The sequence below is a fragment of the Diaphorina citri genome, unplaced genomic scaffold (genome assembly GCF_000475195.1).
Source record: "Diaphorina citri unplaced genomic scaffold, Diaci psyllid genome assembly version 1.1 scaffold1527, whole genome shotgun sequence".
NCBI classification, from domain to species: Eukaryota; Metazoa; Arthropoda; class Insecta; order Hemiptera; family Psyllidae; genus Diaphorina; species Diaphorina citri.
Window position 1 is genome coordinate 43,694 of NW_007378953.1, and position 16,126 is coordinate 59,819.

Here is a 16,126-nt window from a genome sequence, read left to right on the forward strand (position 1 = left end):
TACGGCAGTATATAGTTGAATGTATCGCTTTTATGAATGAGTTAGGAAGTAAACATTGAAAAATACTCCGAAGATTAAAACATGAAATCTATTCCGAGCCAAAAATCCTACCCAAAATCCTCCCAGAATCAATGAGATAAATCACATTCCAGAGGGATAAATTTCCAGAGGTAATCTGATCTGTTCAATCAGTCTTCATAAAATCTCGTTTTAGTGCAACCACACATAAAACAAGCCCTAAACCTTTCTGCTGCCATTCGGTCTAGTAAATTCCTCCAAACAAGGAGCTATCACTGTCTGAAATCCCTGTCTCAAATCCTCTGATTCCTCTGTAATAAAAATATTTACAATGTTGCACGGGAAAAAGGAGAGGGAATAGAGGAACCTAATAAAATATTTTTATATGCCCATAAAAATAACGCACCCGAAAGCACAAAAGGGAAGCCGCGCTAACGACTCTATCACCCAATTACACAATGTTGAGGATTTGGGACCCCTAGCATCTACCGAAAACTGGTGATGGCATTAACAAAGCAAACAATTTGCACATGTTTTCACTTCTCTTCTTTTTTTCTTGATTGTGTCATTCCGGGATTGGGGATTGTCTTAACTGTTCCCGGCTCGTGAGTGTTTCACCCGAGAAAGCATCCGTTGAATGGATTAGTTTGTGCTTTTTGTAGCTGGATTTTATTTCCTATCTTCATAGATGTAGATCTCATTCCATGTTCGAATTTTCCTCTATCATTTATTAATTGGCTATCCAAAATATTCCGGAAGGATTAAACTGATTCGTCTGTCTGTAGCGGTCTCCAACATCAAAACAATACTTTGGTGTAGGGACTAGGAAACTCCTTTTTCTTCGTCATGTTCGTGGTATTCCCTAAAAAATCTATTATGTTTTGGTTGGTTTAGCAGGCTTTGTCTCATTCTAGTAGACATGTTGGGAGCTTCTTTCCATCCATAACCACAATCTGAATTCACTCAAAAGGCAACACCCACCCTGAGCCTCCTTTACATCCCATTCATTCCCGGTTCTCTCCAGACTGCTTGTCTCTAACTTTCTCAATCTATTTCACGCCTCTTCTCTTCCTGTTTCTCCAGGATTTATTTTTGTTTTCGCACCGTTTCTCGAAGACTAATGTGAACCACTTGGTGTTGTTCTTACCCAGGAATCTGGGATCACAGATGAGGTATTGTTTGATTTGGGCCCAATAATAACACAGAAACGTTAGGGGTATGGATTACAGAACGTGTTTTTGGTGCATGACGTTTTTGGGGTGTTTGTTTTGCTTTTCGAAATGTTCCTTAGATATTTCCTGTTTTTAGGAGATAAAAAGTCTGAGATTGAAATTTGTTGAGTTTTCAAAACATGTCGTGTTTAGTTCTCCTAACACTCGTGTTGGTGGAGATGACAAAATTACCTCTCATATTGGTGGAGATTATAATATTACCTTTCATGTTGGTGGAGATGAAAAATCATTGATGGAGATAGCAAATCACTTCCCAATTATGGGTGGAAATCAAGTTAGGATGAGTTAGATCGGTAAATGTTTTTGGTCAGTAAGCAAACTCGACTAAAATGCTTCTTTTTATCAAAAGTTCTTTCTGACTGATTCTCTCACAAATGTTAACAGGCAAGCTGACTCCAATGATCTTGTCTTATCCCGTGAGGTTTCTCGATTTAACTCAACAATTTCACAATTTCAATAATAAAGTGAAGACTTGAAATTAAATCGCATTTTAATAAACTGTTCGGAGGGCTGTAATTGTTTTTCGACTACGCGGAGCTTCAAGTAGGGTAAGGACTGTAGGGAGATATTGATAGAGGGGGACAAGGGCGGATTGGGCTTGAAAAGTTTCAAGTGGGTGTACAAAACAAATTATAGCGGTGTAATGAGTGGTAAGTGGGACGACATGTGGACAAGTGTGCCCCCTCTCATACCTAACACTTCAAAGCACTCTCATTATTTTTTCCTTGTCAAAGCTCATTTAGGTTTTATTGTTATTACTTCTGGATCTAAAACACTGCACACAACTTTTGCCTAAACTGAATTTGTACCCCCAGCTCTGGCTTTTTAGCTAAATCCCTTCTATTGTTGAGCTATTTTCTCTTTTTCCCTCGAGTTCTTTATTGATTGATACTCAATATTATACCTATAGACTATAGATAATAGCCATGGCCATGTCACTATACATCATCTAATATGTTGTTCCCTCAGAACTTTCAGACTCGGACACTCTCGTGTCCAATTCTCCAGGACATGACGAACATTCCGATTCAGACAGCGCCCCTCTCTCTCAGACACGCTACACGCCCCTCTCTCTCGCTCCCTCTCCTCTTCCACTCTGACCTCATTCCATTCCGTGCATTCACATGTGTCGCGAGCCACGACCCGCTCGATGCGATCCCAACACTCGTGGCGATCAGACGAGTCGCACAATGCATCGGACCGGTCGACAGCTTCCTTTCGCTCGGCTGTGGGCTGCAAACATCATCATAGGTGAGTTAGACCCTTTTACCTGTTTATCTAAACAGGTGAAGGCCGTGTGTTTTGATACCACAAAGGGCGGATCAAAAGTACCTGCTCAAACCTAGTTAGCTTCAAAGGTAGCGCGGTTCCGAATAGGTATTTAGAATTCGGTAAAACTATCAAATTTTTGTCGAATCTACGAGACCAATTGCTGACCGACTAGGGATATATTGCTCAAGATTCAAGCCCAGGGCCTCTACAGGAGGCCTTAATTGCATTTATAAAGGTCAGTTATATTCATAGAAGCCATATGAAAAAAAACCTCTATCCAGTATTTTTTTTTCTTTTTTTATTTTTATTCGACATTGATGTTTTCAAAATCACCCTAATATACAGGGTGTATCACAAAGGCTTGACGACATAGCTTTGTGATACACCCTATACATTTGAATTCAAATCTCTGTGACCTCGACTCTAAAGCTCAGTTGAAAATTTCAAATGCAAGACAGTTTGGATTAGGGTACAAAAGACGGTGGAATTAAGTGCTCTCTAAAAGTTTCGATCGTTCTTTCAAAAGTTTTGAGAGCGGTTATTGAAGTTTTCAAAGGTTATTTCAAGTTTTTGGACGTTATTCTTTTCTTCTTTCTTTTAGCATACTACTCCCACTGGATTTTTTTTTTTTTTTTTACTCGCCCGCGGTGCTTTTTACTTTCCTTATTATAACAGTTCATATACACTGTACCGTAATTCTTACTTGTGAATTAAAATAAAGAAAGGGTGAGAAAGAAAAAAGAGGACCTTAAGTCCTTAAGTGGGACAAAAAATGAGAGAAAACTTTGTCTTTTTTTTTACTTTGTGTCATGAAAGTCGCATGTCACACAGCACGGAAATTAATTTCAACTGTAACATCTTAACTCCTGCTTCTCTTGGCTTAAGAAATGTTGAGACAGCTTGTCCCATTTTTTTCTTTTGATACATGATCTTGTTCTATGCATCAGGCAAATATTCATTTTCTAGAGATATTCTCTGCAGTCACAGTTGACATGGTTGGAATATTTCCTTCTTAGATTTCATTAAGGATGAAATACAAAATGAAATACGTTTTATTTATAATAGGTAGAAAAAAAAACAAAACAAAAACAAACAACTTTGAAAAGGGTACCCCTACCTACCCGTACCTGTTTTTTTTTTTTTTTTTTTTTTTTTTTTTTTTTTTTTTTTTTTTTTTTTTTTGCCCTCTCTCTCCCCCTTTCCCTTTTTCCTCCTCCTTTTGCTCCTGTTTTCAAGGAACTTTGGTGAATGAAAATCTAGATGGCTATAACTGTGATATTTCGATCGAATCTATTCTTACAACAGGTGAGGGAGTGAGAGGGAAAATTAGGAGGAGTGTGATGGAGTGAGAAAGAAATGAAATTATCTCCCATCATCTGAATAAATGTCTTGTCTCTTTATTTCAAGACCAACGGGAAAACACCTATTTTTCCTCTATCCCTATTTTTCCTCTCTACATAGGTATTATGTATTTGCAATATTTGCAAAACATAGTGAATCCCACCTTTAAGTTAAAATTGTAATCCGTTCGTCACAGATTTTTATACCTTAGACATGAACGCTAGAAGCAAGGTAAACTTTTTTTCTCTCTACATAGTCAATCCCACCTTTAAGTTAAAATTGTAATCCGTTCGTCACAGATTTTTATACCTTAGACATGAACGCTAGAAGCAAGGTAAACTTTTTTTATGTAATGTTACACCTACCTACCAGTATATTATTCCAGGAAAAAAGTATAAATATTGTATTAAGTTAGGATAACGAGAGAGATTTTGCTGTAAAAAAGGAGAAGAATTTTTTCAGAGAAAAGCTGAACATAATTTCATTATCTACCCACAGAGAAGGGATCTGAAAATCTTGTAAACTCACTTCTCCATATTGTAATTTCATTTAAAAATATTATCGATGGAGGAAGGATTTTCTAATTTGTAAATCTCCAGGCGAAATAGCAAGGGAGAAAGTTGAGGACTTTGTTGATAGGGGAAGTCAGCAAACTTTCCCTGCTTTCTTTGTCTGACTCGGAGTTGACTTTTGAAAGTTTGCAATCCTCTCCATAGTCGTACTGAGAATATTATTTCACTGTTAACAATATCCTTGTGAACTATCCAAATGTAAGGGCCGAAATCAGTGTCGAAGAGATTGAGACACTCCCACGTTCCCTAATAAAGTTGAAACTTAATTGAGTCTCACACAAGATCCTGCTATTCAAACTATGAACCTTTAAGCTGTGTCCAAACATGGTCGACCGGCCGTCGATCGACGAGGTGAATCTATGTTGTCGAGATAGTGTGGACGGTTCAGTCGACGTCGATCGATGGCCGATGGACTATGTGTGGACTCACCTTTAGATTTAGACGTGTTTCACGAAACCTGTACATAAGGTTAACACAGAGCAGTGCACACTGGTGAAACCGAGTTTCATGAAACTTACTGTGCATTGACAGATTAAATGCGTTTCATTAAACGCGTTTCTCCAGGATGCACAAAATTTCCGCCCCAACCGGGATTTGAATCCTGGACCTCCGGGTTGAAAGTCAGTGATTTTAACCGCCCGGCCACAGAGGTGGGCCATATCTGAAGGTACGTTTCTACCAAAATAATTTACTATCAGATTAACAATCCACCCTTAATAAACTTTGAACGTTTTGAAGAAAACTTTTTTATTATTCGCAATGAAGATTGTGAACCCCTTCTTCCCGTCTAATACTGCAATTACTAAACATTTATCTTATTGGAATGTGAGGTTAGGTTAGGCTTCTGTCTTCAAGTTTACATGAACAGGAGAAGGAAATTCTTGAAGTAAAAAATGCCGGCAGCTTTTCTGAGTTCTGTTCCTTTTTCATCAAGGCTATTGAAGGAAAAAATCAAAGGTAAATATGGGTAAATCAAATGGAAATGGAGTAGGTAGGTCTAACTAACTCTAACGGACACCCAAATTAGATTAGATCTGAAGCCATTTATGTAAATCACCAAATCCAAATAATGGTTACCATAAACGGATGGCAATTCAGCATTTCGGAGTTCAGCGCAAAAAAAGTTATAGTGCTTTATTGCATTAAGAAGTCGAGCACAAAGAAGTTACAGTGCTTTATTTGACTGTCAAAAGAGACATAATTATAGTCCCATCATAATATTATCAGTACATTATTACATTTTGTTATAGCACATAATTCTGATAACAACTAAAAGCGAAATCTAATAGTGATTAACCTCAATACAAATTTTATTCCTTGTCTACGAGTAGTCTAGAGTAGAGCGATGATCGATTACTTACCATATTAAAGTACTTGTATCTAGTGCTTTATTTAAATTGTCAGCTTAGAACAAGTAGGTGCTTACCCGAGGTATGTCTAATATGCATACTTCTACTTATGATTCATGATTATGATTAGTTATTCATAAATATTTTAAGTTTTAAACGCTCTTCTTCAGCGCGCTTCAAAGAAAATGCTTAAATGCTAATGAACATCAGACTTTTTTTTTTCAAGTTGATTATTAAAATTTATCATCTTTTTTTTTCCATTAATTTGTACTGAATATTTTATCCTGTGGGGAAATTCAAGACTCAGCGAATTGAAGGGCTCTTGAATTTGAATTTGTTTTAATATTCAGGTCTCATCAGCCATCACAAATGCAGTGAGTGCCATTTAAACATCGCACTCCTTCTTGTTCTTGTATAATTTCTTATATTATACCTACCTAGGCATAGAATTTCAAAATTATTCTTCATCAAAAGGTTTGCCACAGAGCCATTGGTCGCTAGTCGCTACGTATGTTCAAGTACTAAGCAGCTGAGCTAGCCCCTCACAAAATGTTACTTCTTCTATAGGTAGGTACTTATTCTAAGTAAAATTAAGTATGCATGCTTTATGTCTATCCATATTTGTAGTACCTACATACTAATGTTATTGTATAAATAATAGGCATACATAAAATTCATTATTGTTGTCCTAAGATGCTTAAATATCCGCACAAGTCCGCAGTCCGCAAGATCAAAAGAGCCAAACAATCAAACAATGCCTCACATCAAAAGAAACGAAATTTGCGGAAGCAAGCAGCTTATTTGTCTAGAACTCCTGTCAATTCAAGATGCGGAAAACAATAAGGGGGGTATCTCACAAGATGTTTTGCGGTAGCATCCAGCAGTGAATATGTTGAACAATGGAATTAGGGCCCATGTTAGACAAAGCGGCGTGCATTTTATCTTCACAAGACAAACTGACCATGAAATCTTCACCCTATAGATCCCGACCAGGGACACCAGGGTTGGTAGAATTGAGAATTGGAAGAAGTAAAAAATTAAAAATCCGGGAAATACTGTATTAATTTTCAATAACTTTACTCATTTGCTGAAAACGCATCCAAGGATTGGTACCTATGTCCTATGTATGTAAATTAAAATGTAAATATTTGGTAGTTACCTATTATAACAATAACATGAACACCTACCTTCAACTTATTTTCAGTAAGGCATAAGATTGGAGATTGTATGACATTGCTATTTCCATCCTTTCGAATGAAAATTTTACCTCCTCTACTCCACAGCACAGAAACTGAAATTAGTTAGGTACTTGTAGGTATTACAATCAAAATATGTACTAAAATATTAGTATTACATAAATAAACCTTCACTTGAAACCTCACAGTATTCTCGTCCCATCCCTGCTGGATATTGTTGACCAATTACCTTGGCAGGTTATAATGGTAATATGGACCACATGAAAGATATCTCAATAATTCTTCAAGTACCAAATTAGCCAAGGGGAGATTCACAAACACACAAAGGCCTAATAGATATGATTAATCTCGCTTGAACAATTATTTTGAATATATTAGCTCCATAGGGTCTCTTCAGGTCTCAAAAGGCCAATGTGTGGTCGTCAAAGGTCTTCATTTTCCACCCGGGTTGCGTTCTCTTTTTGCTTGAAATATTTCGTCCATTGTTGGTTTTTATTATTCTTGTAAAATATATATTTTCGTATTTTCATCTAATTCGAATGGATAAGTAGGTATAAATAGAGAACAATATTTTCATAAATACTTAGAGGTGGTATGACACATTGAGAACCAGTATTCATAAGCAAAGCCTATGCTTAAGTAGGTAATACCCAACAAAAATGTTTATTTCAATAAAACTGTATTTGGTGAAATATTTAACTGGTTTACTAATGTAGAATTACCTGTGGTCTTTCAGGATGAAGAATTTGGAGTTTAACTTGTTCTTCTCATGTCCAGATTCAAGATCCAAAAGTTCTCGAATTGGCAGATTGTCAGATTTCTGAACTTTTTTTTCTAAAAATTATGTTAGGTAATGAGGTGCTCAAAGAAGAGGAAAAAAGTTGGCAGATAGGTAGCTAAATCGGAATAAATTCAAATCTTCAAATGGGTACAAAGTAGATAATAATGTAGGTAAATCGATAAAATTTCAACTAAAACTACATCGAAAAATAACCCCGTTACACAACGGGGTAACGAAAGTGCAACCCCCGGACTGACAAACACACGAAAAACACAACTGTTTATTATTGAACAGAAGAAAAACTTGGAAAAATCCGGTGCACCTGCTATCTCTGTATTATCTGGCCTTTAGTTTTCATCAAGTGCGTACTTATATCGTTTTAACATTGGAAAAAAAAATCGCCTGATTATTTAATAGAGTGGAGGAGGGAGAATAAATTCAGTGGTGTAGTCTTCAGGGAAGCACCGCTTCTCATCCGCTCTAAAGGCCCGTTTCCACTAGTGAGTTTCATCCGATTTTTTTCCGGATGTCCTGTAGGCGATGCAATTTAAATAGGAATGTTCTCACTACGCACGACACGATTTTTTTCTGACAACTGAGATCGGGCCTTTATATCTATGTGGGTTTATAGCTCTATAGTAGTCTATAGCTCCCCCTTTTGAAAATCTCACTACCCGCAACTGGAAAAATCGTAGGACGAAAATGGGGGTCGGAAAATTTTCGGGATATTGTGTGTGTATTTGGAGATTACAAGTACTTCTATGAGTATATTCACGTCTAACATTTTGACAAGGAGTGTCAAAAAGATTTTCCTAAGCAGGTTGCAGAGACTATGAATAATATTGAGTACAAACTTTAAGCTTCCTATGGACTGAGGGGGCTTAACCAGTTTATTAATAACGAAGGATGAAATAAGCAGATGAAATCGCGAGCAATTTTATGAGGATTATGAAATAGAAATATTAATAATACCCACTTGTATAAGTTGTATTTTATTTTGGAGATGTTAGCAAATAAAAATGGATTTGGATCATTCTGTACTCAAAATATTTCTAATTGATGAAAGTAGTGGATTTCGGTGTGATTCTAAATGGTAACTTTTACCTCATATGACTTTGGCCAATCTCTTAGTCGATTCCTGCAATGTGTTGCAGTAATCGACACTCCCTTGTAAAAATTTAGAAAAGAGCACTCGAGAAAATTGATCAATCGTGTTAAATACGTAGCTCAAAAACCCCTTTTACAGTACAAGTTGTATTATAGCTGTCTGCTCAAACCCTTTTACAGTACAAGTTGTATGTCTGCTCAAACTGCAAACAAAAAGGAATGAAAATATTTTTACAAAGTGGAAAGGCAACAAAGCAATGAATGTAGTGGAAGAGGAAGAAGAGGAAAGTGACTAAATAACAAAAATATCCAGAATAGAAGAAAATGGAAAATAAAGTAAACACAATGACAAATTGAATGCTCTCGCTTCTCTTTATCTAATGAACACCTCAGGGGGGGAAGGGGGGGTGCAGGTAAATATTAGCATAGGCTCCATTCAGTTGGAATCCCGCCCCTAGCACGCCCCCTAGGAGGCGGTCCCTCGTGACGCCAGACATCCGAGTAAGATTCTCATTTCACCCTCAGTCCTCAGTGTAACGTTTACTTTATCTCGTGTCGTATCAAATGTGTGTTGCTATGGCTCAAAATATTTCTAATTGATGAAAGTAGTGGATTTCGGTGTGATTCTAAATGGTGACTTTTACCTCATATGACTTTGGCCAATCTCTCAGTCGAGAACTGCAATGTGTTGCAGTAATTGACACTCCTTGTAAAAATTTAGAAAAAAGCACTCAAGAAAATTGATCAATCGTGTTAAAGAGCTCAAAAACCCCTTTTACAGTACAAGTTGTATTATAGCTGTCTGCTCAAACCCTTTTACAGTACAAGTTGTATGTCTGCTCAAACTATGTCATTCCGGGATTGGGGATTGTCTTTACTGTTCCCGGCTCGTGAGTGTTTAACTGGAGAAAGTATAAAAAATCCATTTTATTGGATCAGGGTATTGTAATGGTTTTTGTGGCTGAATCTTACTTTTTTTCTGGTTAGATGTGTTTGTGTAGTTTTCTGTACTTGAATAAATGACCATCCAAAATATTCCGAAGGGCATTTGAACTGATTCCTCTGTCTTTAAGTGGTCTCTAACATCAAAACAATACTTTAGTGTAGGTACTCCTTTTGTTTGTCATGTTTGTGGTATTCCCTAAAAAATCTATATATATTTTTTGGTTGATTTAGCAGGCTTTGTTTCTAGTAGACATGTTGGGAGCTTCTTTCCATCCATAACCACAATCTAAATTCACTCAAAAGGCAACACCCACCCTGAGCCACCTTTCTATCCCATTCATTCCCGGTTCTCTCCAGACAGCTTGTCTCTAACTTTCTCAATCTATTTCACGCCTCTTCTCTTCCTGTTTCTCTAGGATTTATTTTTGTGTTCGCACCGTTTCTCGAAGTGTGGGGAAATTCAAGACTCAGCGAATTGAAGGGCTCTTGAATTTGTTTTAATATTCAGGTCTCATCAGCCATCACAAATGCAATGAGTGCCATTTAAACATCACACTCCTTCTTGTTCTTGTATAATTTCTTATATTATACCTACCTAGGCATAGAATTTCAAAATTATTCTTCATCAAAAGATTTGCCACAGAGCCATTGGTCGCTAGTCACTACGTATGTTCAAGTACTAAGTAGCTGAGCTAGCCCCTCACAAAATGTTACTTCTTCTATAGGTAGGTACTTATTCTAAGTAAAATTATGTATGCATGCTTTATGTCTATCCATATTTGTAGTACCTACATACTAATGTTATTGTATAAATAATAGGCATACATAAAATTCATTATTGTGTGCCCCCGACTAAACGTTGTTCTATCCATAGTGGTAGGTATTTTATGCTTGGCTTTTTTTCCGGATAGAGGGGAAGCCTTTTCAAACCACGTGAGCCTTTTTGGCTTTTGAGCACGAGCAGGTATCTACCTAAAATAAACTATAGGACATTCATGGAATTATTGCTCGAACTCGGGATATAATTATTCCATCCAACCTTCCTGCAAGCATAGGTTTATTACAGTTTACATATGGCAGGCAGACTGCCTGCCATATGTAACCAATCGCCCTTTGAAAACCCTTTGAAAATTTGGAGCATCCACCCCCCCCTTAGAAATGCTTAAATATCCGCACAAGTCCGCAGTCCACAAGATCAAAAGAGCCAAACAATCAAACAATGCCTCACATCAAAAGAAACGAAATTTACGGAAGCAAGCAGCTTATTTGTCTACGAACTCCAAAGCATCAATTCAAGATGCGGAAAACAATAAGGGGGGTATCTCACAAGATGTTTTGCGGTAGCAGTGAATATGTTGAACAATGGAATTAGAGCCCATGTTAGACAAAGCGGCGTGCATTTCATCTTCACAAGACAAACTGACCATGAAATCTTCACCTTATAGATCCCGACCAGGGACATCAGGGTTGGTAGAATTGAGAACTGGAAGAAGCTAGTAAAAAATTAAAAATCCGGGAAATACTGTACCTATTAATTTTCAATAACTTTACTCATTTGCTGAAAACACATCCAAGGATCGGTACCTATGTCCTATATGTATGTAAATTAAAATGTAAATATTAGGTAGTTACCTATTATAACAATAACATGAACACCTACCTTCAACTTCATTTCAGTAAGGCATAAGATTGGAGATTGTATGACATTGCTACTTCCATCCTTTGGAATAAAAATTTTACCTCCTCTACTCCACAGACACTCAAATTAGTTAGGTACTTGTAGGTATTACAATCAAAATATGTACTAAAATATTACTGTTACATAAATAAACCTTCACTTGAAACCTCACAGTATTCTCATCCCATCCCTGCTGGATATTGTTGACCAATTACCTTGGCAGGTTATGATGGTAATATGGACCACATGAAAGATATCTCAATAATTCTTCAAGTACCAAATTAGCCAAGGGGGATTCACAAACTAACACACAAAGGCCTAATAGATATGATTAATCTCGCTTGAACAATTATTTTGAATATATTAGCTCCATAGGGTCTCTTCAGGTCTCAAAAGGCCAATGTGTGGTCGTCAAAGGTCTTCATTTTCCACCCGGGTTGCGTTCTCTTTTTGCTTGAAATATTTCGTCCATTGTTGGTTTTTATTATTCTTGTAAAATATATATTTTCGTATTTTCATCTAATTCGAATGGATAAGTAGGTATAAATAGAGAACAATATTTTCATAAATACTTAGAGGTGGTATGACACATTGAGAACCAGTATTCATAAACAAAGCCTATGCTTAAAAGTAGGTAATACCCAACAAAAATGTTTATTTCAATAAAACTGTATTTGGTGAAATATTTAACTGGTTTACTAATGTATTATTTACCTGCGAAAGAGTTCTGGTTATCCTTCAGAAGAAAGAAGAAAATGAGATTGATTGAAAGATTTAGCCAAGAAAATACTATTAGATTGGCGTGAGAAGATTTATGTAGAAATGTAGAAAGAACTTTGATGAACCAACATAGAGGTTCTTAAAAACAGACGAAAGACTGTTGCCACCATAAACACAACGAAGAAAATTAACCCGTGTAAAAGAACATAATAGTCTGCCGCATAATAATATACTATTTTCGAAACGTGTACCTTGGGTCAATACGGGAAATCCGACATCTCCACCAATTCAATTCACAAAGTAGTGGAGATGTCACAACTCCCGATTTCAACATTCAAAGACCAATTTCAATTTTAACATTCACATGTTGAACTTGTTTAATTAACCGAGCCATTTATCAACTGAAGCACAGCAACAATCATTTCTCATCAGGCAGTTATGTCCGTAATACAAACCTTTATTTACTTACTTGAATTAATCCTACATAATTTATTGTTTACTCACTTTGAACAATATGAAAAATTAAGAACAATTCAAAATAAATACGCGCAAGTGTGTTGTAATAAATTATCATTAGATAACTCAGTGGATGTTATTACACTTATTAATGTAGTGTGCTACGACTGCTACGTGCAATTGCATAATAATTTTACACATAATTGGACTCTCTAATGCAGAAAAGTAGCCTAGAATCTAGATCCGAAGACCAAGATCTTTAGGGAAAATTTTTGTTACAATTGATGCTAGTGTTATGGAATACAATATGAATTATGGGTAGTGGATGTGCCTTTACTCCCAGACTTGTGTAGCCTCTACAATAGAATAGGTAGGTATTGTATCATTCATTGTGCGGGCTGCAGAAACGTCAACAACGAATGGAATTTTGAATGCTACTATTCGGAATGAAAATATTGATTTAGACAAGTTATCATAAAAAATATATATATAAACGCCAGAGCTGGAAAATTTTCTTTTCACAACAATTTGAAAAAAAAAAAAAAAAAAAAAATTTCAAAATCTCGTACTTACAATAACGAAAAAAATCATTTCAGTGGAAAAATTATTATTATTATTTTGCAAACAAAAAGGAATGAAAATATTTTTACAAAGTGGAAGGCAAACAAAGCCAATGAATGTATAGTGGAAGAGGAAGAAGAGGAAAGTGACTAAATAAACAAAAATATCCAGAATAGAGAAATGGAAAATAAAGTAAAAACAATTGACAAATTGAATGCTCTCGCTTCTCTTTATCTAATGAACAGCTCAGGGGGGGGAAGGGGGGTGCAGGTAAATATTAGCATAGGCTCCATTCAGTTGAAATCCCGCCCCTAGCACGCCCCTAGGAGGCGGTCCCTCGTGACGCGAGACATCCGAGTAAGATTCTCATTTCACCCTCAGTCCTCAGTGTAACGTTTACTTTATCTCGTGTCGTATCAAATGTGTGTTGCTATGGCTTATATCGTTTTAACGTTGGAAAAAAATCGCCTGATTATTTAATAGAGTGGAGGAGGGAGAATAAATTCAGTGGTGTAGTCTTCAGGGAAGCACCGCTTCTCATCCGCTCTAACGGCCCGTTCCCACTTATGAGTTTCATCCATTTTTTTTTTTTTTTTTTTCAAATTTCCTGTAGGCAATGCAATTTAAGTGAGAGTGTTATCACTACACATGGCACGATTTTCTTCTGAAGGCCACAAAATGTCCTTTAGGCAATGTAATTCAAATGAGAGTGTTCCACTGTTCCCACTACGCACGACATGATTTTTTTCATGGACCTATACTGTTTCCTGTATCGGCATAACCTGAATTATAATTCATTCTCCATTCTGTAGTTGAGTTGATACATAGTTTCCCCTTTTGAAAATATCACGCCACGCCTCTGGAAAAATCATAGGGCGAGAATGGGGGACGGAAAATTTTCGGGATATTGTGTGTGTATTTGGAGATTACAAGTACTTCTATGAGTATATTCACGTCTAACATTTTGACAAGGAGTGTGTTGCTATGGAAGATAGTGGTCGCCTCTACCTAGGCTTCCATCACTCGCCTCATCTCTTACCTCAACCTCATCACACAGGACCAAGGACATCATTTGATTCTCCTCTAGATCTACGTGGTGCACCTCATCCTGGCGATATGTGTAACTTATCCTCTCCCTCTCTACAGGACCAAGGACATCATTTGATTCTCCTCTAGATCTACGTGGTGCACCTCATCCTGGCGATATGTGTAACTTATCCTCTCCCTCTCCGGACATCATTTGATTCTCCTCTAGATCTACGTGGTGCACCTCATCCTGGCGATATGTGTAACTTATCCTCCCCCTCTCCTAGTAGTGAAGACGATTCAGATGCTGACATCAATGTAGAATCAGATGATGGCGATGAACAAGGAATGAGTAATGTCCGCAGAAATATCGCAGAATTTCATAAACATTTTTCGAATTGTGAAAGTGACGTGAACGGTTGTCTCTCCCTCTCCTAGTAGTGAAGACGATTCAGATGCTGATATTAATGTAGAATCAGATGATGGGGATGAACAAGGAATGAGTAATGTCCGCAGAAATATCGCAGAATTTCATAAACATTTTTCGAATTGTGAAAGTGACGTGAACGGTTGTCCAACAGACGGCAGCATTAGTCCTGGACCTGAAGGTGATTCTGATAAACAGGATGGTAAGAATTCTATTGTGAAACCTCCTTACTCTTATATCGCTCTCATTACAATGGCCATCCTACAATCGCCTCACAAGAAGTTAACACTGAGTGGTATTTGTGAATTCATCATGTCACGGTTTCCATATTACCGAGAGAAATTCCCGGCCTGGCAAAACTCCATCCGACATAACTTATCACTCAATGACTGTTTCGTGAAGATTCCTCGGGAGCCAGGCAACCCAGGCAAAGGGAACTACTGGACGCTAGACCCCATGGCTGAAGATATGTTTGACAATGGAAGCTTTCTGAGGAGGAGAAAAAGATACAAGCGAACACCTCCGGATTTCTTGCTGAGGGATCCTCATGCTGCTGCTATGGCGTCATTCCTAGGATCAGATCCTTATCATCATGGTCTGCTACCTCATTCCTTACAACACGGTGGCTTCTCCTTCATGTCACCATTACCACCAGCTGTACCACTTCTACCTCCGTCTGAGTTAGCCAGGATTCAACTTGGATTGAATCTCCTCTCCAATCAGTCCTTGCCGTGCAAACCTGTTCCCCTTACATCTTCTTCCTCTCGGAACACACATATACAGAAGGACAAGTGTAGTGCTGTGTTTAGTATAGACTCTCTAATCGGTAAGAATGAGTTTGAGAAAAGTGCTGAGAAGTTGGACTCGGATAGTGAGCATAGTATTTCAGTAAATAGAAGTCCAGACTCTGCATCACATCTTCTTCCTCTCGGAACACACATATACAGAAGGACAAGTGTAGTGCTGTGTTTAGTATAGACTCTCTAATTGGTAAGAATGAGTTTGAGAAAAGTGCTGAGAAGTTGGACTCGGATAGTGAGCATAGTATTTCAGTAAATAGAAGTCCAGACTCTGCATCTTATAGCACATAATTCTGATAACAACTTTTTTTAGCGAAATCTAATAGTGAGTGACCTCAATACAAATTTTATTCCTTGTCTATGAGTAGTCTAGAGTCGAGCAATGATCGATTACTTACCATATTAAAGTACTTGTATCTAGTGCTTTATTTAAATTGTCAGCTCAGAACAAGTAGGTACTTACCAGAGGTATGTCTAATATGCATACTTCTACTTATGATTCATGCTTATGATTAGTTATTCATAAATATTTTAAGTTTTAAACGCTCTTCTTCAGCGCGCTTCAAAGAAAATGCTTAAATGCTAATGAACATCAGACTTTTTTTTTTCAAGTTGATTATTAAAATTTATCATCTTTTTTTTTCC

General features: G+C 37.1%; 1 protein-coding gene across 1 annotated transcript; it reads left to right on the forward strand.

The window, feature by feature from the left end:
- The first annotated feature begins 14,208 nt into the window (after positions 1-14,208).
- Positions 14,209-15,659, forward strand: LOC103516259 (forkhead box protein D3-like). The gene is made up of 2 exons (XM_008481220.3): positions 14,209-14,364; positions 14,684-15,659. Exons 1-2 carry the CDS (start codon positions 14,213-14,215, stop codon positions 15,657-15,659), a joined length of 1,128 nt encoding a protein of 375 aa, XP_008479442.2. The 5' UTR covers positions 14,209-14,212.
- The last annotated feature ends 467 nt before the right edge of the window (positions 15,660-16,126 follow it).

What these genes read in the sequence shown, in the direction of transcription:
- LOC103516259 (XM_008481220.3), top strand. Translation starts at nt 14,213, where the DNA reads ATGGAAGATAGTGGTCGCCTCTACCTAGGCTTCCATCACTCGCCTCAT. An exon ending in ATGTGTAACTTATCCTCTCC is followed by an intron (nt 14,365 to 14,683) that starts CTCTCTACAGGA and finishes GGTTGTCTCTCC; the next exon opens with CTCTCCTAGTAGTGAAGACG.